Raw genomic sequence first — 27,673 nt, 5'->3', positions numbered from 1 at the left:
CTCTCAACCAGGAGGTAATAGCTACTTTTGTTGGTATTATGAAGTGTTAGGTACATCAGTGTGTGGTGTTTGTGAGTGTGTCCACATGTGTGAACGTAGCCCTTGTAATTAATATGCAAACTGTGGCCACTACAGGTGGTATTTTAGCCATGCAATTAATTAAGTCCAGGCACCTCCTAACACACAACCCCAGGATATACACCCACCAACCTTTCTGAAATGCTAGATCACAACACTAACATGCCTCAGCAAGGGGTGGGCACTAACCTCATGCTAGACTTAAATCATTCCAGGCAGTCTGTTTTGAATTTCCAAATGTGCTGTCCTGTTCTAATGAGTTAATTCATTTGGTATCCATTTCCTTCTGTCAGCTGCTTTGGGAAAATAATAGATTGCGTATTGTTATCTTATCCTTGTCCATCCTGTTAATTATTGAGGAAACGCAGCTGAAGATTATCTGGAGTTTTCTATGGCAGAGGTTGACCTGTGGCAGTGGGACAATGATTGATTACATCTTGAAGGAGTCACAAATTGCAAAATGAGTATTCATTTTATTTGCTGTCATTAGCATGGTGTTTAAAAATGTTTTCCTTCTTTCATACAGAGAGACAAAAACAGAAGTATAATCTTAGAAATTGCGTAAGATAGTCCATCCCAGTACATCAATGCCATCCACCCGATGAGGATGGATATACTAACATACTGCAATTTCCACATTTGCCAGCAGCACATTAGAAGTCTCCTCTATTCCTTGCTTGCTTGTCTATAGTCATTAAATTGACCACACCATCGGAATTCACATTATATTCACTCATAGTGCTGGCATAAGGCTAGTGGGGCATGAGGACACAGTGCTTCCACCCCACGTCACGCTCGAGCTTTGGACTCACAAGGCAGCATTGTCTGAAGCAGTTACCCCAGTGATGCTCCTGCTCATTGAGGCCCAACTTTATCCTGTGATTGGCAAGGGCAGCTCCCCTGCTTCCCAATGCTGTGCCAAATAGCAGTACCTGCACCCTCTGTGTTATTCTGGTGAGAGGCACAATGGTGAACTGACCCTGCCTGAGCTTCATTAAAAAGAAAAATTAAAAAAAAAAAAGTAGCTGGGGTTCTTCGGATTCCCTTTTTAAAAATAAAAAAAAATCCATGAGGCACAGCTGCTGTGCGACACGAGCTATTAATTGCAGCCTTCCCAGTTCTTTCGCATCCCTCCACTACTTCTGGGAGCTTCCATGTTTATTGTGCACATCTTCCTCGGTTTCCTAGCAAGCATTTCTAATCTATGGATAGTCCAGAAAATAATTTCTAGAAATGCCTGGATATCTTTGCTCCTCAGTGCTCTGGTCATGTTTCCCATGTCAAAATTTTTGCACTGAGCTGTGTGCTGAGCCCACTGTAGCACAGAGCACAGCATTGCTTGTGCCCATGCTCTCTCTTTTCTCCAACCACAATTAGATCATCTCAAAATATCTGCACTGCTCAGGGGCTCTAGATTTCACGTGAGGCTTCACAGATTAATTTAGCACAACTAGTTTACCTTGGGATTTAAACAAGCTACTAATTTAACAGCCCTGAATCTTTCCTGCTGTCCCTGTGCTGAAGTCCTATGTTTCCCATAGGATCTGTGGGAATAAAGAGTATATAAAAAGAAAAAGAAGCATGAGATTCTTAGCCTTTTAGCACTTCATCTCCCTGTGACTTTCAGACAGTTCTGACTTGCACACTGGAGAGACTCTTTTTTTTTTTTTTTTTTTTTTTTTTTTTTATAAAATAGGAAACAGATTGAATGTGCAGGCTTTCATTGATCTCTGTGCAAGTTCACCTCTCTGAAGAAATCCCCAAAGAGTTCAATGCACTGCGCAAGGCGTATATTGGACCTTGTACTCAAGTCACTCAAGTCTGTTCTCTCCTGCACTTAGTTTCTGTTCAGCAGGTGGTGGGAAGACCTCTTTATTTTCTCTTACTGTGTTTTTAAGTATTGCAAATGATTTTGACCATCCTAGCCCTCTGTTAATGCAGGCCACCGAAGTGGAGCCCTGAGATGCTCTTTCATCCTGAGCAGAGAGCAGAATGGGAGCAGAGCCTGGTTACAAGAGACTGAGGAAATCTGTTCTCAGAGGAATCCTCTGCAGCTGCCTGCAGCATTGCCTGAGCAGTCTTCACCAGCACCGGGATGATGCATGAATCCAAGCTGGGCCAAACAACTTTCACCCTGTACACAACTGAATTTCCAATTTTCCTGAGCATTAAGTTCCCTCTGAGGTACCAGTGGCTCCTGGATGGCCCCGCATACCTTGGGTGGGCTGCCTGGCTCTTCTGGTGGCCATGGGTAGATCAGATTTTCCTTGCTGTTGAAGAGCTGCAGCTGCACATCTGCAGGAGACTCCAGGGAGAAATCAATCTCAGTTTGATTTTCAGAAATAGACTCACAAATATAAGATTTGTGGAAGAAAATGCTGGCCAGGCTTTACTAAAATTCCATCATTATTTTTACAACTTTGTCCAATTTTAATTCAAAAAATATGTCCTGTGTTCTCCATAATGTAAATTGGTGCAGTCCTACTGAAGGCTCTGGAATTACATCAAATATGCTAGCAGACAATTTGGCCCATGAAGGGAAAAGAAGCCTCTATAATGCTATGCTGTCAATATCAGCATTCATTTTCCTTATTGTCTGTACCAAGGGATCATTTTCTTTAGAAAGAACTCTAACTGCAATTCTTACTATCAAGAATATTGCTTTTAAATAGAAAAATAAAAAGTAAACTATGATAATTTTCAATAACTATACTACTATAGCCTTAATTTTCAAGGAAAAACATTACCTAAACTCAATTTCAGATAATGTTCTATTATGTGAAAACCACTGTTGATATAATAACTTCTATTCTAGGTTGCTAGTAAAGAGAAGAACAATGTGACCCATTTTAAAACTGGCTCACAGAAAAATATTAGCAAGCCATTTATCATTTCTGTTTAATTTCGTTGATAAGAACCATCTGATAGAAACATTTCTTTGTTGCAAAACTAACAGCAGCATAGGACATATCTGACCGTGACACATGAACTTTGCTGTGGTAAGAAATGGATTTTGTGTTTGTTGCCTGTTCAGTTTGAAAGAGAAATGGAAAAAAAAAAAAAAAAAAAAAAAAAGGAAAACACTCACCTTTGAATTCTTCAGTAGATGGAGCCTGGATTTTTAGTAGTCTCCAAGTCTCCAAGTAATGGGCAAATCACTCTCCCATGACTGGGGTGCTTCAGTGGCCAGGTACAGGCTCTTTGGGGAGGACAGGATGGGAGGATGAGGAAAGGCAGTTGCCCTGTATTTGAGAAAGAATCAGGAATGCAAGGAGCTCTGCCATGAGCCAGCTGAGAGCTGGTGGGACTGGACTGGCTGGCAGACCACGAGTAACATTGAGTGGGTGTCTGTTCCAGACTTCCTGATAAGAAAGAAGCAGCAGAGCATCAGGCCTTTTCCAGACAAACCGAAGAAATCCCTTCTTCACTGGCCCTGGTCCTCTTGGGAGCCTTTAGCAATGCTGATATCTCCTGGAGGGGGCAACACAGCAGGGAACAGCAATGCTGGTTTCTGCAGGGCAATGATGACAGTTTCCTGACATGAGTGATTGATGAGGAGATGAAATGTGGAGACTGTGCAGGACCATATTTCTACAAATAAATAACTGGATTCACTGGATGTGAATGTCAGGGGCAGCCCTGGTCACTGTGACTGGTGGAGCTCAGGATGCTGAGAGAAGGCGCATAGCAGATTAACAGCCCTGGACATTAGGAGAGCAACTGCTGGCCTATTCAGGGACCTGCTCAGAACAATCTCATTGGAGACCATATCGTAGAGAGGAGGAGTCCAGGAGAGCTGGCTGATTTTCAAGGATTACCTCCTTCAAATTCGAGTGTACCGTCCTTGTATGTAGGACTACAGGAGGCCTGCATGGATGACATGCACGCTACTGACAAAACTCAAAGGTAAAAAAGAAATATTGAGGAAGTGGAGGTACAGTCACATGGTATGGGAGGAATTAGAGACACTGCCCAGTCGTGCAGTGGTCAGACTAAGAAAATCAAAGCCCACCTGGATTTGAATCTGGAGACGTCTGTGAAGGGCAACAAGAGAAGTTTATCCAGGTATGGCAGCTTCAGAAGGGAGGCTAGTGAAAATGTTGGCCTGAATTAATGGGGCAAGGGACCTTGTGGCAGAGAACAAGGGCAAGGCCAGTGTACTCAATGCCCATTTCTCTTTGGTATTTGCTGGTATGACCAAACTTCAGGAATCCCAGGCCTCTAAGACCCACAGGAACACCTGGAATGAGAAAGAATTAGCATTGTTGATCCTGATGGGGATCAGGTTAGGGAAGACTTAAAAAACTTAGACACACCAGGCTATAACCTGATGGGATTCAACCGCGACTACTGAGTGAGCTGGCTGATGTTACCATGAAGCCACTCTCAATAATCCTTGAAAGGTCATGGAAGTTGGGAAAATCATTCCGATCATTCCCTGAGTTGGTAGCCTTCTATGACAAAAGAACTAGCCTGGTGCATGAGGAGAAAGCAGTGGATGTTGTTTGTATAGTGGTTACCAAGGTTTTTGACATTGTCTGCCTTAACACCCTCACTGGCAAATTCATTAAGTATAGACTATGTAAGAGGACTGTGACCTGAGCCAAAAACTAGCTGAATTGCTGGACTGAAAGGATTCTTATCAGCAACACAAAGTCCATCTGGAGGCCACTCATTGTAGGTGTGCACCAGGGTGGATACTGGGGATGACACAGTATTCATAATATTCATTAGTTACCTGGACAGTGGGACAGAGTGCACCCTCAGCAGGTTTGCAGGTAATACAAAATGGGGAGAAGTGACTACTACACCAAAAGTTTGTGCTGTAATCCAGAGTGACTGTGACAGGCTGGAGAAATGGGCTGACAGGAACCTCATGAGGTTCAGTGAGGGGAAGTACAAAGTCCTAACCCTGAAGAAGGACACCTCCAGGCACCACTATAGGCTGTGGGGTCAACCAGCTGGAAAGCAGCTTTAACAAAAAGGACCTGGGGGTCCTAATGGCCAGAAAGTTGAACATGAGCCAGAAACACAGCCATGAAACAGAGAAGGCCATCAGCTTCCTGGGCTGCAATAGGCAGAATGCAGAGCAAGAATGGTGATCTCTTCCCCTTGGTGCTGAGGAGGCCGTACCTGGAGTGCAGTGTCCACTTCACAGCTTCCCAGTACAAGAGAAACATGGACATACTGGAGAGAGTTCAGCAAAGGGTCACCAAGTCAATGAAGGGACTGGAGCACCTCTCCTGTGAGGAGAGACTGAGAGAGCTGGGACTACTGTGTCTGGAGAAGAGGGGCCTTGTTGGGGAACTCCCCAATAAACACCTGAAGGGAAGTGCAAAGAGGATGGAGCCAGGCTCTGTTCAGCAGTGCCCAGTGCCAGGACAAGAGGCCATGGGCACAAACTGGCACACAGGATGCTCCCTCTGAACATCAGGCAGCACTTCTGCGCTGTGTGGGGGACAGAGGTTACCCAGAGAGGCTGTGGAGTGTTCTCCTTGGAGATCTTCAGAAGTTACCTGGGCATGGTCCTGGACAGCCTTCTCTGGGTGAACCCTGCATGAGGAGAAGGTTGGAACAGCTGGCTTCCAGAGGTCCTTTCCAGTCTCAACCATTCTGTGAAATATTTGCTGATTTAATTTCTAAAATGTTCTGTGTCTGAATAAAGGTCCATATAATAGGAACAGACATAATCACACTTCTCTGCTGTTAATAGGTTCTATGAGAAAGAATTCCCATATAAGCCTTCTGGTTGTAAGTGCACACAGAATCCTGACATCCAAACAGAAAGACAGCAGGGACCTTTTCTCACCTGATGCTGGGGCAGATGGTGTATGCTTTGCCTCTCCTCACTAGCCACAGTCCTTAGGGGCTGGGCTGTCCCCAGGCAAGGAGCACAGGGAGGATGATGACCTTGGTCCATCCAGATCACTGGTGAGGAGGAGAGGGCTGCTGGTGCTGGACAGCTGGCTCTGTTGGCACTGAGGCAGCTCAGGAGCCCTTCTTTCAAGGAGAACCTGCAGCTGATTTCTCCAGCCTACTTTCTAGACCTTTTGTGCTGATCCTGCAAAGCTCAAAGGGAATAGAGCAGGGCTGGGAATATGTGTGAAAAAAATTATCTCCCCCAGCCTTTTTAGGTACTGAACAGAAGGAATATGTAACAGCATGGTATTTGCACCAGTTCCACTGAGATAAAACTGCTTCTGAAAGCAGTTTTTGGTTGTTCAGGAAAACTAATTTTCTTCCCAGGTTTGAATTAAACAAGGTCATTTCATTTTTTTCTTCAGCTTTCTATTATTGTGTTGATGATTATCATCAATTAATTATTTTGAACATCAAGCATACAGAGAAAAGTATTTATTTATTTATTTACATCATACTTTTAATAGTAAATTTTGGACTTCATTTTTATTAAATGAAGAACCACTACCTACTCTGTTTTAGGATTAATGAATTCATGAGGCTTATTTTCACTGGCTATGAGGGAAAGACAACATTTTAAAGCAAAATGAGGTAGCTGATATCTTTCTTAATGCATTTTTAATGTATGAGACATGGCGAGGAGCAGAAAAACATTCTGTGCTCTGCAATACACTTTGACAACAAAAGAACATAAAAAAAAAAAAAGAGTAAGATAAAAACAAGTTAACAGAAGGTATGGAAGAGTGAAAGATACAGCCATGCTATTAGTCTCCAGTTGGATAATTTTATTGGGATTTCCAGCACACGATGAATGAATCAGATGAGTGGTGAGGGGATGAGGATGTTGTGATATTAATAAGAATGTAATTCCATATGAAACTGTCCTTCTGTGATTTATAGCTAATAATATTACTGAAATGAGGAAATGAGGCTAATAAAGGCAATCAATCCTATATTATCTTTTTTCATTGTAAATCTGATTCTCAAAGCATTTCTGATAGAAAAATGACAGATTTGTCTTCTCCTCCCAGCAAGCTCTGCTGACAAGAGAAGTCCCACTGAAATCAATTGATGAGCAGTCCAGGGAGTACATAAAACTCTGGATGCACTTCTGTTCTGCTTTGCTTCTGTGGTTCCTCTCTGGTGACAATGTCCTTAGAGCCACATTTTCTTTGAGTAAGAAGGCTGCTACAGCACACTTGAAGTGCAATTATAGATCTTACTGATATACCAGCAAACTCTTGTTGCTCTGACAGTTACCTTTGATCTTGCTGACTTGGGTACCGATCACAAAGCTGTGCTGTTCCAATCTTCCCAGATCCCTGGGTATTTATGCACTTAGCTAGGCTGCACTGCACCCCATAGTGCTTGGTTTCTCTGGTATTAGTACTGGAGTAAACCAAAGCAAGTTTAGCTTGATTGTGTCTACCCATGCTATAAGAATACCACAGACTGCAGTGTATCTCCACTTCTGACTGTCATCTTTTCCACTCCAGCATGTCTTCATCTCAGTAACTGAAATCCAGCTGCAGTGAAATTTGGCAGACCTCAGAAAACTCACAGACTCTTTTTCTCTCCATTATGTGCCTTGCCTGTTTCCAATATAGTTTCATTACTTGATTTTCTCGGAAGGGAGTATGCGATTTAGAGTATTTATATTTATAGCATCTGGATGAACACCTATTTTTTCAGAGAAATGTCATGGGATATCTCAAAGAGAGACATTTAAGAAATACTGGAAGTACTTTGCTTTGCTTCAAGTACAGAGTTCACAGTTCTCCTTATGAGAGAACATCTACAATGAAATTACTAATTTGGAGATAGTGTTGTGGACACTAATGTATGATCAGCATTTTGGTGGAACGTGAAGAGAAGCTTCTACACATATTTCTGTCCTCAAGCCCAACATGTTCTTTTCTTGGATTCTGGAAATGGACACCATGCCCATGTAAGTCGATGGCAATAACCTTTTAGATGTCAGTGAGGTAGGATAAGATCTTGTGTAAACAGCCAGTAGTCATATCTTGCCCTTGTCTCATGAACTTTGCTGCTATCTGTTTTAACACCTTATATGCACACCTCACCCAAATATGTGAGTAGGCACAGATATATGACAGAAAGGAGGTATAATAGTGAAGAAAAAGACGTGTGAATACAAAGTTGGAATGAAAATATGGCATTATGGACAAGATCATACCACATATTTTTCCTGTGCAAGGCTTTTTGGGGGAGATCTTAGTTCTAAGCAGCCACTGAGGCTAATGGCATAAACAGTAGATTACTGGAAAAAAATGTTTTTGAAATATATGGTCAGAATAACTAAAATATCATCTGAACTCGGTGAGAGAAGTCTTAGATATGACATGGGCTGAGGAAACATCAGGGACACAGTAAGAAAGAAGTTGACTACTGATTTCAAAAGAAAAAATGTATATTAAGTTTTGTTAAAAAGAAAAAAGGTTTAAGTTAGAGTTCTGACTGGTTATTTTTATTTAAGGTTACTTATGAAAACCACTTAGCACAGAGCAGATTAGACCCTAGCACTCTTGTGCTGTCATCACGGTAAATTCATTAATGCTCCACTGAACTGTTCTAATGCCATTAGACTGCCCAATGTCACATGTGCTGTGTCTATGAATGATTTCTTTGTCTCTCCACTTAGCATGGAAGATGAAAGGCACTGGAACTTAACTGATTTTTCAAGCCAAGAATCTTTACAATTGTAAATAAAATAAGTCCCTTCAACTTAACATTTATGGCCTCCTTTCTCTTGTAGAAACTGATGTTAGTATCAAGAAAAATCAGGTACATAGTGCCTCTTTAGGCTCCTTTTGAAGAAAACCAGGAAGCGAATAAGTCATATGGAGATGCGTTGTATGTATCTTTAGAAAAGCGCTTACTATTTCTAGGAACATTGCTGCTAATGAGAGTGTGAGAGACAGTTCTTCATACGTTACAGCATGCACTGTTGCATTCTCATCAACTCTGATGGATGTTGGTTCTATGGGTATGTAATTCAAACACAGAGATATAAGGAATAATATATTAAATAACCAGATAAAGTACTTATATATATATATATATATTTAAGACTAATAATAGAAAAAATGCCTGCATTAATAGAATACTATTAGAGGTTTAAAATTTCCTATCTCATAAGCAGGAAACCCCAAAATGGATGGTCTCCATAGACTGCAGCACTGTATGAATCTGAATAGAAATACCTTGAAGTAGTAGATCTAAAATATAATCATTCATGACAAACAGTTTTTTAGCTCCTGAACCTAATGAAGGTCACAATCTTCCTGTCAATAATATTACTTCTGTTAAAGTGAACAGCAATGTAATCTGAGATCTTGATATATTTGGTTCTGTGGATAGAATTTGACTGTGATGTTTTCTCCCTAGGGCAATCTAATTCTCACATGAAACATTTCCATTTTTCAATAAGGACAAGATTAGACAGAATACGATCCCCGGTCTCTACAAGACACCATACAAAGGTGAGTACAGAGGAATAAACTGTGTCAATGCCTCTCTGCCCTCTCTTTCCACATCTATCAGTAAAGCTGGTTTGATGTGGGTGGAAACACACTATTCTTTGTGAAGTGCTGGCACAACATGCCCTCATTAGCGGAGTATACCCACTTTTATTTGGCACTCTTGCAGTACCTCATTTAAACACTGTGCTGCGGGGATTTTGTAAGTTTCTGGGATCTTAACTATGAAAGAAGTTATTCTTGTAAATTCCTGCAGCTTCCTGGGCTTGATGCACGGCATTGCTTGGCACAGCGAAAAAGCACCAGCACTCCTGTCACAGAACAACTTGCTTCAACACCATACGCTAGCAAAGAGGCTCTGTGATAAACAAGCTTTTAATTTTGTATTGCAACACTTTCAGTTGATAATTTGCAACTTGACAAAGCTGTGTGTCAATGACTATGCCAAAAGCTCAGCCCTGAACAAAGCCGCTAAAAGAAGTGTGAGTGTAGAGGAGAAAGCACTCATGGGAAGCTGACAGAAGAAGCTTTACAGATGCTTTGATCTGGTGCCATCGGTTTTACTGTTACAGGCATTCTATTTATTGCTAATGCAGAACAGTCCAGGAAGAGTCCCAAGAAACTCTAAATGACATCTTTCAACCTGGGGAGTATCTTCTGTGTCTCTGAACTCCGAGGTGGGAGCTGCCAAAGCCAAAAATGCATGGAGACTCAGACCGATCATGAGGAGCATGCCATCTTGTACAATAAGGTCCCTCTTGATCAAACTGTCATTTAATCAAGGTGGATGGGTAGACAAACCTCAAAGAGCATCAGTTTTTCAGCAAAAAGCCCCACTGACTTCTCTAGTATGACACCAGCCCAAGTGTGTCAGGGATGGGCCATCCCTTCTGTGCAAAGGGAATGTCGGCTGCTCAAGTGCATGTTAACATACCCAAGATAAAGTCTTTCAGTGCCAAAATGAGATGCTAAGTGCCAAGCAAGAATAATAATAAAATCTAAGAGAATTTCAGGTCTCTATAGGAAATATTGTTCCACATCTAGAAGCCAAAACCGACCTATTCCAGAGATAGTGCTTACACACAGTCAAGCAACTTGTCAAGCACAAAGCACAACAGGAACATAAATAATAGAGGACTTTTTCTGCTTACCGGACTGTCATCTTGTTCCCTGAAACCTTCACAATGATCCTTAACTACTGCCTTGTCTCCTGGTGCTCTTCCTCTGCCCCTTTTCCAGATGAAGAGAGGCGAGCTTATTTGCTTTGCTGATGCAGATATAACAAAGCACACTGTTCTGTGAACTAACTCCCTTCCTGTGGAAAAAAATATTAGGAAGCAGCTGAGGAGATATTTAAGAGTCCTGTGTTTCAGTGTAAAGCAGAAAATGCCTGTTTTCGGATTCTTAAACAGGAGGGTGGAGACTGAAAAATGAAATCTTAGAAGAAAATATCAAAAAAGCTTCTAACAAATTCTTTAGTGAAGAAGCATTCTCTGATGCCTCTCTTTTTTTTTTTTTATATATATATAAAACTGATGATTTATTATATTTAGTCTGTGAGGAGAATTGATTTGATAGGAGTTTTTCACTGGTTTGGAAACTAGCAGTATCTTTATAATTCTGAATGTGAACTTTTCTGTTTGAGATGTTTCCTTTCCTTTCCTTTCCTTTCCTTTCCTTTCCTTTCCTTTCCTTTCCTTTCCTTTCCTTTCCTTTCCTTTCCTTTCCTTTCCTTTCCTTTCCTTTCCTTTCCTTTCCTTTCCTTTCCTTTCCTTTCCTTTCCTTTCCTTTCCTTTCCTTTCCTTTCCATGTGATTTGGGACAATAAGATAAACCCCTTTATCATATTATCACCCTGAAAGAATACTACTTCAAGAAATCAGTGTACAGAATACCTGATGTTTCCACCCCAACCATTTTAATTTAAAACAAAACAGAGCAAAATCAGTTGCTTCTCCTAAACTATCTGCATTGAAACATGATTAATGAACAATAGGAGCTAAAACTGAATGGAAATGTATCCTGCCCCTAGGTTCCAGCTGAACTGTTTTGAACTGATGAACCAAGGATGTGGGCTAAAGGGGATTTCCGGCAACATTACCTTGTCTCATGCCATCATCCATCTTTTGCTGCCTGGTCTCCTTTTAAATACTTGCTCCTTCAGAATTATTATCTGCAGTTGACCACTGGACTTCGGAACTGTAAAGTGCTTTCCATATCTTTTTGCTTCCTGTTATTTTTCCTTTGAAATCATATAGCTTGTTTTCCATTGCTAAGATTACAAGTGACATGACAAGAGGAAAAGGGCAGACAAAACTGAAAGAAAATGGGGAGCTCTTTAATTGCTATAAAGCATGGCAAAGTATCTCAACTCTGCAACAGAAAAGAAAGGAGCTGTTGGACCTGTTGTACTGAAAATCTAGTGCAGTGAATCTAGTGTTGAAATTAAAAAAATATGACCCTGAAATGAAAAAATAATTAGAAACAAATACTATAATGTGTGGAAAAAGGATTAAACAAATATTGATATGGAGTCGAAATTGTGGACGTTATCTGGAGAGGAGTCTGGTCTGCTTACATCATGTGTGGGAAAAAAATTTGCAGTTTATTAATAGGTGGTACAATATCATAAAACTTGGAATTTTAAAATCTGATTTAAATTTATGTACTTGCATCCTAGAGTTCTGCTAGAACTGTCTGAACAGATCTTTCATCTTTTCCGTTGATTTTTAACAAATGCAGGAGAAAGTTGCAAGACAAAGAATTTCAACTTCATGCAAACATTAAAGACAAAAAAAAAAAAAAAACAAAGAAATGAGATAATCTTGGTAGTTACTGTCTGGTTATCTGACAACAATTTCAGGAGAAATACTGAAAATATAGATATGGGACTGCAGCCACAGAAATTTGATGAAGAGCAATATAATTAATGCTAGCGACAATAGCTTTGCAGAAAGCACATTTTGTCAAATGAACATATATGATGATATAATGAGATTACAGATTTTTATGAGGCATAAGGTTTGGTACTGTACAAGATTTTGATTAAAAATAAATGAACACCAGTACTGATTGAAATGAATGGTGTTTTATGTTAACTAAATGTAAAATGATAACACAAGCTGTGTTCACATTCTGTAGACTGGCTTCTGAATACACAGACTTGAAAAGAGGACTTAATGTTTATACTAAACAGAGGCAGAACAAGAGCTCCAATGTCTGATTCAAAAGGAAAAAAAAAAAAAAAAAAAAAAAAGATTAATGTGACTGGTCACTGTGCACATAAAAAAGAAATGAATGAGAACACTGAGGTAAAAACAAGAGCTACACAGGAGGATTCTGGTGTCTGTATTCTTAATGCAGAAAACAGGAAAATGTGCAGAAAAAAAAAAAAAAAAAAAAAAAAAAAAAAAAAAAGCTTAGAAAAAGATATCTTGGTCTTATTCTTCCAGTAAGTGTTAATGAGCTCCTCTTGTTTAGACCACAAAGAGGTGACCAAGTGGGTGTGTACATCATGGAGAAAACACAAAGCAATAAAGGCTCTTTATCAAGGCAAACGAGCATAACATGAACCAGTGGCTGGATGTTAAAGCCAGATAAATTCAAATTAGAACTGGGTACCCATGAGTTAACAGTGAAAGGGACTAACTGCTGGAACAAACTGTCAAAGGAAAGTAATGAATTCTTTATTTCTTGAGGTCTTGAGGTCGTGCATTTCTGGAAAATGTGCTTTAGCAAAACACTAGTTATTATTTATTTATAACCAAATAATTAACATGGTACACGAGTAATTGTGAAATGCAATAGCCCGTGATATAGGAAGGCAGATTACACTCCCAATGTATGATTTCATAGCTTTACCAGAACTGGGCGCATGAGCACTTTGCCAGTTACAGATGTTTACACATTGATAAGCAAAAGCCAGTAGAATGAATGAAGAACTGACTCTCCTTTTGCTATCATTTTACAGAATCAAATAACGTTGTTATTCTCCTGCCACTTGATCCTGTTCAGTGCTTCCATGTGTTCATGTGCTTCCCAGATGAAAAGCCAACACTTTTAAGCCAACATCTGCCTCTGCTCCTCCAGTGAAAAAACTGCTCAGGCTCATTATTTAGCTCATTTTCTCCTTTTATTTTTAAGAGTAGAACAGTATTGCATCTTTCCCTGATTCATATTCAGTGCTTCTTTTTCAAACATTTAATTTGCAGGTAGCACATTTAACATCTACCAGTTTCACTGACAAAGCACCACTCCATTTCAATGGGCATTAGATGATAATCCTTTAGGAATCTCATATAATGTTAAAGATCTGAAATGACTACTAGTTAGGTAAATAAATATTCAGCATCTTCTTATTGCAGATTTTCGCCGTGAGCATTCAATCGTCTTCCTTGAATTTCTCCTGGGTATATCTTTAGTTCTGCTTCCTTCCTAAAGAAATAAAGAATTATTTACATAGGAGTTTTGCCATGTCAGGGCCTTTAATTATGATTTCTTTTACTGTGTTTCAGAGATATCCTATTTCATCCTTTATCTCTCCTTTCCTCAGCCTACCAGGGGAAAAAAATCTCACTTCCCTTCTACTCTTCTATTGTCTGAAGGACTAGACTTTATTTTTGTACTTGTTTTACTTCACCAGCAATTCCTGTTATCTTCTCCAAATTCTTTACATTTTTTTCCAGAGTTAGATTCTGATAGGGAAATGAAAACTTCCAAGAGACTACACTAGGTTATTCTCTATTATTATTATTATTATTATTATTTAGTAGGCACCTTAATCGCACTGTATTTCTTGTTATTTCTTCCATTCCCTTTAACTGAGGTATTTTTAAGTCCTTAGAAGTGCATTCTTATTCCTTGGATTTTCCTTAAGGAACTGGAGACTATCCTATCGTAGATTTATTGCCTTCAAGATGTGTATGTGTTCTCTCATTGGCAGCCACAATAGCCTTGTTTTACACATTTGAATACTGGGACAATATATGCCAATTATGCCCATTAGTTTAGATATATGAGCTTCTTCACGTATTCCTTTCACCTCTTGTTTACTCCTACAGATGCAATTTTGTACTTAGGGATTTTATACCTGTGTGTATTTGTGTACACACTTTCAGCTCAATTTGTTGATATTTTAATTCCAAAGAAGCCATGTATACTGTAAAGTTAAATGTGGGAAATATGTGCAGGACCAGCCTGCTATCCTATTAGCTGGTAAAGTCAAGAAGCACGAATTTATGCTTACAGACCACAAAATGTACATGGCCACTGAAACCACATTTGGTGTGGATTTAAAGGGAAGTTGGAGTGTAGCTGCTATATTTTGCAATGTTTGCAGAACAGCATTTGCCAATGTAAACCTGACTTGCAAACACATGGAGTCTTTCACTGTAAATTGTTTCTCTTTGCTCTAAATGGGCTCTTTATTGAAAATGGTCTCTCTTTACCTTGTCATCTTGGACTATTTATACCGCCTGGCCATCCTTTTCTTTTCTGTAACACAGGAAAAAAAAAAAAAAAAAAAAAAAAAAAAGATAGAAAAAAGATAGGCAAATAGTTTTATTCCCAGAAAGCTGAAATATTCTTCCTTGCAGCTCCTTTCAAAATATGCAAAGCATTTTTAAATTTTATGTTATGGAATCTTGTACTTTACTGGACAAATGCAGGAACTTTCTGCTTACAGTTCTATGTATGGAAAAGAGGCAAACTTATTTGAGAGAGTAACCTGGCAAGAATAAAGGCAGAAACAGTATCATGTGAGTGAAGATTTTTGGCCAACCTCATAGTCAAGCACAGGAAGCAAAATAGAAAGCCTTATTTACTGAAAAAGCTAGACGCTCCTGGTCTTTTAGTTGCCTGTGTTTCTGTATGGATATTATCTTTTCTTTCAGGATACATTGGCAAGAATTGAGAGATGGCTTAGAGAAATGTAAACTCTAAACTCTTAGAGAAATGTAAACTCTACTCTAAATTACCCCAAATGTAATACTCTAATGTCCCATAGAGCAATTCTATTATAATACTAAGTCCCTCTAATACTCTTCACAGGCAGCAAGGTAATAAAGAAAAAAAAGTGACTAAAAAGTGACTCTTACAATCTGAATTACTTAACCCCCAATCACAGAAACAACTGTCGGCTCTGTGGCCTGCAGAGAATCCTTCAGGTAGGACTGTACAGTTCAAAATAACATGTATGAAATTCTCTTTTTATGTTTTCCTACAGATTTCAGATAATAACCTGCACAGTTATGTGCATTGAACTCCCCCCTGTTGGCAAGTGGCAAGCAGTAAGTTTTCAAAGTTGTTGAAATTTAACTTCTTTAAAAAACATTACTCGTCATTAATGATGGTTTATGGATACAAATTTGGAACGTTTCAAAGTGTCATTTTACAAAAGGGAATGTCAGAGACTCAGCCACCACTGTCCTATGAGTTCAAAGAGAAACTGTAAAACCTTGGATCCCTCTGCTTTAGATCCCCTCTCCTACCCCCATTACCATCAAAGGGTCAGATGATTAATTACAGTTAAGCAAGAAGTCAGCATGCTCCACAGGATCAGCAGATGACCTGGGATGCAGGGAGATGCGCCCTACTCCTGCTTCTGCTGCTGAGTTGCTGTGTCACTCATGAAGTCCATTTTGACCGTGCTTTTCCTGCTCTTTACCCATCAGTTTGGTATTAGCTTGAGGGCCATAATTATGCCTATATATTTTACAGTATGCTAAGCCAATTTAGCAAACATTAGTCTGATGAATAACACCATGAGCAATGCATTTTTACAGAACAAATACTGTATTTATTTGTATCATGTATTTATCATGTTTTTATAGTAAAGTCAACTACTGGGATCTTATGCACAAACTTGAATTTTAGATGCCTAGTGATAATAAAGTTTCTAAAGATCAATTTAAGGTCAGTTTAATAGATGTATGGAACAGGCTGCTGATGTAAACCGTATGCTTGCCATGCAGATTGCACTTAATTAAAGAGGGAAGATCTTTAAGTGGAAGTGGATGCCTTGGGACAAGTACATCAGGTAACATAACACTACAAGGTGAGTTTATCTAGATGATTGCTTGGTACATCAACATTTGGCAAAAGGCAGTGCCTGGGGCATCATAAATATACTATACATACATACAAAAATGGACTAACAAAGAGTGCAACGATTTCAAGAGTGCCTAAAGGACTCCAAATCTCACTGATCTAGAGAAAGACCTAGATCATGCCACTATCTTCATCTGATTCTGTGATTCAGTCCCTTTACTTGAAGCTAAGTCCATAAGCAAATTAGTTGGTTTGTGCAGAGATTGTTCAGATAGATCCTGGTTGGAGCTAAATGTGAGATCTCTGTCCCATGCTCCATTTCATTTTAGAGACATTACCTTGAACTCCCTTGTTACTCACACACTTTACCAAGTCAAAAGAATCTTCAGAAGAATCTAACCTGCTGATTAGATCATCCTATGCTGGACAGTAGCTAAGGAAGAAATGATATTTGCACAGAGAACAACATACATACATACCAACTCTTTGGTAAGGCTTTACCTGCTATGCCTAATTTTGCAGAAAGATATGGAAAAAATGGACAGTTTAAAAGGAAGGGCAAAGAATATAAGTAGCTTAGTTCTTAACTTCAGTTATGAATGGAAGCCATGAAAACTCTGTAAATCCATGAAAAGTATTTATTATAAAACAGGAAATCACAGGCCTGATTATGGTGCCACTCTTGAGTGTTAAATTCTAGAACAGACGTCCCACAGGAAAGCTACTGCAGGAAAGGACTTAATACAGGGCATGAATGAAGCACTGTGCCTCAAGGAGCAATGGAACGAACCCAGCCTCCTAAGCCTGTTTTTTCTTCAAAATGAGAGACTTTGCTTGAAGAGGAAAAAGAATTTCCAGTCAGATGGACCAGAATCAACGATGCAAAGGGACTGATGTTAATAGGAATAATTAATGTGTGTTTAAGAAGCAATTATGGGATAAAATTTATCAAACAATAAAGCTAATTTTGATATATGCATATGCAACATAATATTATCATGTGATTAAAATTCATGCTAGAAAACCTATATGTTCTGTTTGTACTGATGTTAGGTATTCACTACAAGAGAAAAAACATTTATTTGCTTTTATTTTTTATTTTTTACCATGAGTTGCTGCACCACCATTGTATTTTGTTGGGGTAGAATATATTCCTTTCAACCATCAGTAGTGAAGAATAACAAGTAACTAATGATCCTGCAGAAAGAAACTTGTATTTCCATTCTGATCTTAAAACAAACAAACAAACAAAAAACAGCAAAAGAAAACCCAATATATTCTACTTTTTCTTTGTCCTGTTTTCTTTTCACCTTGCACACAGCTCATGAACCAGTACTCTCTTGCTTCATTAATGAATTTCTAGCTTACTTCTTCCTCTCCTTCCATCTCAATTTAACACTGGTGATGATTTCTGCTCTCATGTCAGCCTGCACAGGAATCGTAAATGCTACTGCTGAGCTGGGGAACACTGAGGTCCACACCTAGATAAAAGCCTGTGGATCAACAGTGCAGGATCAGGGTATTATCTTCTCAAGGAGGTCTGGATGCTATGGTACCTACTAGTACTGTAGTCTGGATGTTACCATTGTAGCAACTTTATTTCTGTTGCCTTTCAGGGACTGCGACTGTCAGTGCTGTTTCTTTCCCCTTCCTGTCACTGATACAAAGTGACAACACTGACAAAGTTTTTGGGTCACTGCCATACAGTAGTGCCTGACTACAGAGGTCCCTTCCAACCTTTTTTCCCTTGACAAAACAAATGTTCTCCAGGTCCATGCATGGCTGTTGGCAAAGGATATGGGAGACTCTTCTGATACCCTTAAGTTGGGGCACCCTCTCATACCCTAGTACACTGTATACTCTGCAGGAGGGGTTCAAGCCACACTCCTGGATGTGGTCTAAATGAAGGAGTCCCTGTAGAGCATGGAGGCCTCAACCCTCCTTCAGAATGTATAAGACAGAGCTGGGCTCTCTTGCTTTTTCAGTGTCTCTCTTAACCTCAACAAGTGCTTCCATCCCCTCCCAGGAGGGGCACAGCAATGCAAGAAGAGGAACCACAGCATCACAAAATGTTTGGGGTGGGAAGGAACCTCTGGAGGCCATCTGGTCCAACCCCTGCTCAAGCAGGGCCACCCAGAACAGGTTGCCCAGGACCATGCCCAGGACCATGCCCAGGTGGCTTTTGAATATCTCCAAGGAGGAAGACTCCTCAGCCTCTCTGGGCAACCTGTGCTTAGTTGCAGCACAGCACGGAAGTGCTTCCTGATGCTTGTATGGCAGCTCCTGAGTGCTAGTTTGTGCCCATGGCCTCTTGTCCTGGCACTGGGCATCACTGAACAGAGCCTGGCTTCATCCTCTTTGCACCCTTCCTTCAGGTGTTTGTAGACATTGGTGATTTCAAAGCAACAGTGATCAACGATGATCAGAAGAAAGTGTATTTTTTTTTTTTCCCAGGGAAGTGGTTCAGTCACCATCCCTGGAGGTCTTTAAAAGATGTTTAGATGTTGAGCTTAGTGATATGGTTTAGTGGAGGACTTGTTAGTGATAGGTCAGAGTTTGGATTAGTTGATCTTGGAGGTCTCTTCCAACCTAGATAATTCTGAGATCCCCCTCCAAGCTTTCTCTCCTCCAGCCTGAGCAGTCCCAGCTCTCTCATCCTCTCCTCACAGGAGAGGTACTCCAGTCCTTTCATCGACCTGGTGTCCCTTCGCTGGACTCTCTCCAGTACACCCAGGCTTCCCTTCTACTCCGCTGACTCCCTGCCAGCTCGGCGCCCCCCAGCACCCCCAGATCCTTTCCTCCAGCAGCCCCCAGCCCCCGGGGCCGTCCCCCTGCAGGCGCAGCAGGACTTTGCCCTTCCCCTGCCGAAAGCGCTCTCCCCGGCTGCCCTTGCCACAGGCGGGGGTACAGCCCCGGGGCTGGGAGAAGCCGGGGCATTGCTGCGGGAAACCGAGGCAGGGAGAAGCCGGGGCAGGGCAGGGGGAAGCCGGAGCGAGCAGCGTCCCCCGGGGGCCGCCTTCACACCCTCCGCCGGGGGCGGGCCGCCGCGGGGCGGTCGTACTCGCTCGGCTCCCCCCGCGGCATGAGGCAGCGCTGGCTGCCCGCGCCCCGCTCCGCCGGCTGCCACCGTTCCTCCGCCCCCAGCCCCAGCCCCAGCCCCTGCCCCTGTCCCCGCCGCTGTCGCAGCGCCGTGAGGCGGCCTCGCCCCTCGCGCAGCCCCCGCCGTGCCCCTCCGGGAGGAGCCGGGGCCGCCCATGGCCGCTGACAGGAGCCTGCTCGGGGGCGCCGAGCCCTGCCCGCGCCGGGAGGAGGCTCCCGAGTGGGGCTACGAGGAAGGTGAGGGGCCGGGCGGGCTGCGGAGGGGACAAAGTTTGGGTGGCCGGGGGGGGGCTCCGCTGTCTGTCTGTCTGTCTGTCCGTCTGTCTGTCCGCCCGTCCGGGGGAGCCGCGCCGCGCGGTGGCTCCGGTCGCGACATAACGGCTTCTCCCGGCGCTGCAGGGGTGGAGTGGGGGCTGCTCTTCCCCGAGGCGAACGGCGAGTACCAGTCGCCCATCAACCTCAACTCCAGGGAAGCCAAGTACGACCCCTCGCTCCTCGACGTGCGCCTGTCGCCCAACTACGTCGTCTGTCGCGACTGCGAGGTGATCAACGACGGGCACTCCATTCAGATCGCCCTCAAGTCCAAGTCAGGTATAGCGAGACACCGCGTACACTTTTCCAGTGGCCTTCCGCAAGCGCTAAAAGCTCATATATTGCCTTAAAAGTGTGTCCAGGAGCATAGGAGGGAGCTGCTGCCAGCCCCAGCTGCCATGCTGCTTCTGACTTAAATGGGAGCAGGAGCTGGCTTTGCAGCAGGAGCTGCAGGTTTTGATGCCAAAATGAATGGATGGTCATTGGGATTTCTTCAGAGCTAGTTTGGGGTTCCCTGCGGTGGTGGTGTCATCTGTTTCAGTGGCATTAACAGCTGGCTGTTGTCAGAAGCAGTGCAGGCTGCTGCACAGACGGTGTGATGCTCAAACTGCTTTGTACAGCTGGCAAAATTCATCTGTGGTCCAAAGACCATGTAAGTTAAGGTAAAGTTTTTCTGTGCATTCGAGTAGGCTGCCAATGCTAACTGCACAACTGGACAACTTAAGAAAGATGTTCCAGTTACACATACTTACAATACTGATAAAGAGCAGGTAGCATTGCAGGTAGCAATCATTTCTTAAAGTGTTTTTTTTTTTTTTTTTGGGTTCATTCAACAAACAAGAACTAGAAGCCAATAAAAAGAAAAGCACTAGAAGCCACGTTGAAGTTTAGTGAAATTGTGGTATCTCGTTCAGACCTTTTGTGTGGATAAACTATTCTGTACAAAGGAGACAACTGTCAAGAAAGTTGGCAGAAGAAAATCCTTTGTGCTTCCCAACACTGTGGTAGTGCTTACCATGTGTTTTGAAGAGTATCCAAGTTAGTCTAACGAATCTTAGCTAGCAACAGTCTTTTGGGGGCATTTAAACAGCTGAAGATTGTCAAACCATGAGACAGTCCAACTTTTGTTTCCTTCTGAGATCCCAATAGTCCCGTAAGCTGCAGCTGTGCAGGGAGTGAGGGAATCAGTTCAGTTTTACACTATTTTCTTTTTTTAAACACAAGGGTTTGTTTTATTTAATAATGTTATTTTCCTTTATAATTTCCCTTTCATGATAAGTTCCATGTCTTATTGCAAAACAGAACATTTGTTTCCACAGATTTTTGCAAATTGCCAATAGAACAGAAGTTTTGTACTTCCAGACAGTTTTACTGCCTTCATCAGTAGCAGAGCTCTTTTCTCAGGGAGCATGGTTCTCCCTGCAAGATCAGGAACGTTATTGATTCTCCTGCAGAGTGGACAAGAGTGACCACAAATCACATCTCACCACTTGTGTGCCAAAATGCAACTCATTAAAACCTACCTTTCCCAAGGGTAGGTTGTAACTTGGTGACAATGATTATTAAGATGGGACAAACATACTTATGTGCATGTGCAAAACCATTAGAGATTTAGGAAAAGAAAAATACTGCTTTTAAAACTTGAATGCAGTGTGATGCCAGGCAGATGAGCATTGAAGTATAAGCAGTAATGTGAAACAGAGTAAAAGTTTATGACTGAGGTATGGGATTGGGATTTAGGAGATCTTGGTTTACTTTCATCTTCTATTTAGATTTCATATTACATAGTTTTCCATTTCTAAGCTGGGAATAATTCTTCCGCTTTTGGGAGGGAGAGGACAGCATTTGCTATCTCTACGATGAGAAAAAGAGTTAATAAGCTCTGTTTGACCTACTACTTTGGCCAATTTTCAGGGATTGCGGAAACTCCTGCAGCTTCTCTTCCTCACAAGGGATCTCTGATGACAAGTCCATTTAGCCAGATAATTTTAATGGGAACTGTTGAATACTAAGTGCTTTTGAAACTTTGTCCAATTAATGTGGAAGAGAGTCACATCTACTGTTATGTTGACAGTCAAAGAAAAACTTATTTGTGGAAGAAAAATAAACTGATTAAGTACATATTAAAAGTCAATTTGTCACTCCTGGAGATTGATTTTATCCTTTAATTCAGGACACAGTCCATCTGGAATTCCCCAGTCTTTCTTATTACTTAATTGTAAACATTTTTACAGGCTGCTTCCAATTTGATCATCATACATATGTTATACATTAGGTGGAAGAAGCATGACCAACTGTATAATGGAACTGTATATTGAAAAGTGCTGTGGAGGATATCCTACTAACAGAGAGACTTCTCTCGGTGGGTTGTGTAGCAGATGGTGGTTTCGGAGTTGTTTTCTAGTAAGGGTCAAAAGTTGATGAAAAGCAAAATTAAACATGTTGCATCTATTGACAAGGATCAAAATTTGATGAAATGCAAAGGAAGATAAACATGCTTCATGCATTGAAATTCATTTATCATGGGATCAATGTATAAATTAGGTTAAAAAATAAACTCTTTGAAGCTCCTGCAGATACAAAACTGCATCATATAGAGAACATTTTTTTTCTAGTTACACTTTATCTAGGAACAATGTTTTAGAACAGAGAAATGCTCTGCTTTTCCAAAAAGTAGACCTAATTAAGTTTCAAGTTCTTTTATTCTTCCAGGTTTCCCTAAATACTTTAATTGGTTGTTTTCTCAAATGTTCACCAGTTTTGTAGATTTTCCCTATAGATACAGGTATGGGTTCAATATGGATAAAGGAAGTTTAAGAAGCAAATTTGGATCCATGACTACATTAAGGACATTTCATTTTAGAAATGCTAATGACTATTAGATTAGTTGAATTAGTAATGATTATGAAGAATCATTAAAGGAACATTAATCAGAATATTTTACTTTTTTTTTTTTTTTTTTTATCCAGTGCAACTGATTATGAAAACCGTAACTGATCATTTTTTTTTTTTTTTTTATAGTTCTGTATTTTTGTTTTTGTGTTTGTACGGTTGCAATATGACACAATTGCTAAATTGCTTTAATATAACTAAGGCTACTTAGTTTGTGCATCAAAATAACTTTATGTTATGGAAAAGTCCTTCCCTAAAGATGTATGTTATGCAATTAAATAATCACTACCAGTTGTCAGAGATTGTAAAGGATTCACAGTCAATGAACTGTAAGCTAGAGTGAGAAAGACTGTGAACATCGTTAAGTAAAATTCAGCCCTGTGTAGAAACCGGTACTCAATGATTTCAGCAGAAAGTTACTTACAACATGTGTAGATATTTGGGCCAAAGCAGATTCACAAATCCCTGGGCAAAGGGTTTCCACTGGTTAATTTAAAAGTAGATTGGATGTTAAAAAGGTCCAAGCAAAATCGCTTGCTTATACTACTTATTCTTATGGTGAAGCACTCTATTAATGCAAAAGAATCAAGGTGTTATATAAAGTGATTGCTTTGAGCTGCAATTATGGATAGACGTTTTTAAGAATTCTGAATGTTTTAAAAAACTGCCTTAGGAAAAAAGTCATGGCTGCCTACGAGCTGTTTTAAAGTAAATAAGCTCCTGTGTCTAAGTTTGATTATATTTGGATATGGGGGCATTCTGTATCTCATAAGCCTGACAGGTGGTATATGTCTTAACTCCTTCATCTTGGAAGATATTGGCAATCAAAAGTTTTCTATCAGTTTCTGTGACACAGCAAATATAGGTGATGAAAATTAAGCATTTGGACTAGTTGGAGGTAGTGACCAGTTCAATTCAGAACCCCCACCATCTGTTTAGAGTACATACCTGCTGTCTCGATAACAGCAATAACCATATTCGCTCTTCTGATAAAGGTATAATATTTTTATTTAGTGTTATGAACCAGCTGTTCTGCCTCATAAAACTGAGACAGCAGCTGATAGTGTTTTCACTGTTGTTTGTAGCTGCCTGGATTCTCATTCTGTGCCTGCACAGAAGTTCAAAAGTAAAGATCCTAGAATTATTAAGGTTGGAAAAGAAATCCAAGGTCATCTGGTCCAACCATCCCCCTACCACCACTATCACTCATGATGCCATGTCTGTCAACTTTACTTTTCTCTCTCACACAGTTGATAATAAAGAAGCCTGCAGCCATCTCCCCATTGTATTTGGAGAATATATTCAGTGGATTGTCTGCTTGGAAAGCCAAGTTTGTTACCATTTGTGTTCTTTCCCAGTGTTAATAGGTGGGCCGTTACCTCGAGGACATGAGTTTGAACTACACGATGTTCGATTTCACTGGGGGAGAGAAAACCAGCGTGGTTCTGAGCACACAGTTAATTTTAAAGCCTTTCCCATGGAGGTAAGAGTGATCCTGCATTGTGTTAACCCTCCTTAAATGCAGAAGATTTACATTCACAGCCTGAATTTGTGATAGTTCAAAAGAGATTTTCTTCTAGCTCAGCATTTTATTGCTTTATATTTCAAAAAGCTGTCTTCCTGAGGTGTGCAGTAGTGCAGGTAAACTAGCATATGCATCTGGGATAGAATGCCTTCAGCACTTATTCCATTGTGTGATTAATTGGTCATAAAGTTAACTTGCAGAATAATTAACTTCTGTCTTAATAATATTAGTGTTCTAACAAGATCTGCTGTTTCAACACTTCCTGTGTCACCTTGACTAATAGCTATAAATGGAGACTAATAGCTATAGATGGCCACTGGAAATGTTTCCATAGCAAACAGTAACAATTTAGGAACATTTGGAGGAAGCATATAGTAATTTGTTAACAAACTAGCTTTACTTACCTGAAAGCTGAAGGTTATGTGATAGTCTTAGGCATGCTCTGTAATATCTCAATCACAAACTTTTGAAATGCAAGCAAAGTGGTCTGAAAAAATTCAGCTGTTCACAGGGTGTCAGTTTGGGTTCCTAGGCAACCCAACTGCTGGTGCCAATACCTTCTGCCCTCCAGCAGCCATCCATCAGACTGCTTCACTTTCGACTGTCCCATTACTTACACTTCCAAGGAATATCTTGGAGTATCCCTTAGACCACGGGTTACAACACCAGCTTTAACAGATACCAACCCTGATGCTTGGTGACTTCAGCTTTGCATCTTTTATTTCATTTGCTGTACACTGTGTCAGTTTTAAAGAATGATTTTTTTCGGAGTTCTCTGAGTTATTTGTACATTATATATCTATTGTAATCCCACAGGAGCCTGAAACAATATTTCTTTTTTTTTTTTTTTTTTTTTTTTTCCTGTGTTGTTCAGTGTTAGGAAATTTATTGCAGTGTTATTTGTGAGTGCCAGACTGTTGGAATAGAATTGCTTTATCGAAAAGGTTATAAAAAGTATTAGAGTATCTAAGGCAGACCTAAGTGTAAAAACCATGTGGGCTTATGCCACCAATGTAATTTTTAGGGTTGTTCAGATGCTTTCTTTAAGAGTCGTGGGTCAGATTTTGGTCTCTGATGTTTGCTATTTTGCACTGGTCTGTCACAAAAGCCCAGATATAAAGTCACTCATACAGGCTTTGCAGTTTGACTTCAGGCAGATTCCAGCAATTCAGGAGAGTTAATCAAACAGCAAAGGCTCATCAACCAAAAGGAAAGCAGAGAACTCACCTCTGCATCCTGGTTACCTGGCATAATATATACAATAAAGTTTGTATGGGCAAGACCTCTGGGCTACTGCAGTGTTTCCATGAAGTAGGAAGTATCTTGCTCATTATGAAACAGCCCTGCCCTGTGCTGTTCCTCAGGACTGATTCAGCATGTGGTGGTCAAGAAATGCTGCTATGAATTATGTCAAAAACTGTACTTGGACAAGCCTTCTGTCTCCTTCTCTATAAAGGATAGCGAACAGTCTTGGTGGTATATAGGAACAGATCAATAATATCTGCAGAAAATGCAGCATCTCAATCCCAAGGAAAGTACACTTGACCCAGAGATGCAAACTAACAAACTTAATCAGTCATAAAGGGGTTTCATTCTTCATCTACTCAGAAAGCAGCATGGCAGCTGCACAAACAGAATTCTGGCAGTATTGAAGAACATCATCTAGAGATGAGCAAGCTGGTGTTATCCTGTCTCTTGCATCTAAACAACTTTCAGCTAGGCTCTGATCCCCAAGAAAGAATTAAAAAACCAAGAAGTTTGTAGTAGAAAAAATGGACTCATAATACACTTTAAATGCAGTATGAATGTTTAACTTTGCAAACATCCTTATGCATATTAATTCTTCTGGCAGAAAATAGCTGCTACCATCATCTCCAGTGGCACACACAGGTATATTGTTTGAGCAAGTTCATCGTCTTCTGTCCCATGTTGTAAAAAAGCACAGAGTGGTCTCGTTGACAGATGAGTTGCAGTTCCTTTTGCTTTGTCCATGAAGAGCTGCTGTATTAAATCCAGCTGAAATTGTCCAAATCAAATACTAGACTTGAGCAATAGTAAAACAGGTGTTTATGACCCCTAATGAAGTAGCGTATCTGAGACTCCAAAATGAGTTATCTTCTCTTTATGTTTTAAGGGTTGCCCCACCTAGTTGCTTTTGTGGAGAACAATTGTTTTTGTCAGGAAACCAGGAAATCTATTTATTAATTTTTAATATTAGCATTAGTTTATGCGGATGTTGGAAGTCAGCATATTCTGAACACATATTGGACTTGATTTTCACTGGGCTTGTTAGTTACTGAACATAGATGGTGATAGGTGCTTATTTTGGATATATACAAACACTCAAAGGGAGTTTATTCTTCATATTCTAAATGCAAAATAAGCTTGATTTATAGGTTTTATAATAAGTTGTTTGTGAACAAATGCATGGCTATAAATATATTGAGCACCAAGCATGTAAGTTTGGATCTTTTGCCAGTGGAACAAATCTAGCAGGACATTTTTCCTAACAGACTAGAAATGAATTTACAAAGCAAATGATAAGTATTTTAAACCATCCTCCCTTTGTGGGAGGAAGACAAGCCAAGTAGATGAGCAGTAATATGAAAACCTACGTGCTTGGTTTAAGTGAGCACATTAACACAAGAAACTAGGTCCAGATTATATACTCCATTACACTATTATAAAACCGGGGCAGAAATCAGTGTAGCAACTTTTAGTTTAAAGATATCTATCTATTTGAGATAACTATCTAGGACTATTTATTGACTGGAGCAGCTGTCTTGTTTTTAGAGCTGAAGACTGAAAGCTTTATTTTATTATTTTATTACTTTATTATTTATTGGACTGGATAGTTGTGGAACAGCTTCAGATTATCAATGTAATGATCTTTGTAAAGGATGCTGTTAAAAAAGTATTATTTTTCAAAGTTTGGAAGAAAACTCTACAGTTACTTCCTTAGTGTCTTCACCTTTGATACCACAACAGCTTTTATGGAAATTAAGCAATATCCTATATTAGTTAGGTAATACCCTGTGTCTCTTAGTGCAACAACCTATCATTTCTTACCAGACAGCTGGGACCTCTGGACATGGTTAGGATATACAGGTTCCTGGTGAAATAGGTTTGACTACTAAACTTATGTAACCTCTCAAACAGCTTCTTGAAATAATTCACACTGTAGAAAAATGTTGTTTATGTGACTTGGAAGCTGAGTTATACAAATGATGTTATTATTGTCTGAAGTTCAGCAAATATATGTTTTTCACCTTTCTTGACTGAAGAAATCAGAATGTTGACGA

The 27,673-nt window shown here is 40.3% G+C and overlaps 1 protein-coding gene and 1 long non-coding RNA gene across 3 annotated transcripts in view; one reads left to right on the top strand and one right to left on the bottom strand.

Annotated features, from left to right (window-relative positions):
• Window positions 1-2,144: 2,144 nt before the first annotated feature.
• On the bottom strand, window positions 2,145-10,706 carry LOC309874295. Its single transcript, XR_014316814.1, has 3 exons — window positions 10,649-10,706; window positions 3,167-4,318; window positions 2,145-2,383 (listed from the first exon to the last, which is right to left on the bottom strand). It is a non-coding gene; the product is annotated as an uncharacterized lncRNA (long non-coding RNA).
• An 8,761-nt stretch (window positions 10,707-19,467) lies between these two features.
• CA8 (carbonic anhydrase 8) overlaps window positions 19,468-27,673 on the top strand; it is a 49,560-nt gene continuing 41,354 nt past the window's right edge. For both annotated transcript variants that reach the window (XR_014316809.1, XM_082752277.1), the window contains exons 1-3: window positions 19,468-19,879; window positions 20,042-20,233; window positions 24,205-24,329. Coding sequence is in view for 1 of the 2 variants with exons in the window: in XM_082752277.1 (XP_082608403.1) it covers window positions 19,798-19,879; window positions 20,042-20,233; window positions 24,205-24,329 (399 nt within the window). In the remaining variant the exon portion in view is untranslated. The remainder of the gene's footprint in view (window positions 19,880-20,041; window positions 20,234-24,204; window positions 24,330-27,673) is intronic.

This window comes from Aythya marila, assembly GCF_965140915.1.
Source record: "Aythya marila genome assembly, chromosome: 2".
NCBI classification, from domain to species: domain Eukaryota; kingdom Metazoa; phylum Chordata; class Aves; order Anseriformes; family Anatidae; genus Aythya; species Aythya marila.
The sequence above is the reverse complement of the archived record's forward strand: the minus strand, read 5'-3'. Positions and strand labels throughout refer to the sequence as shown.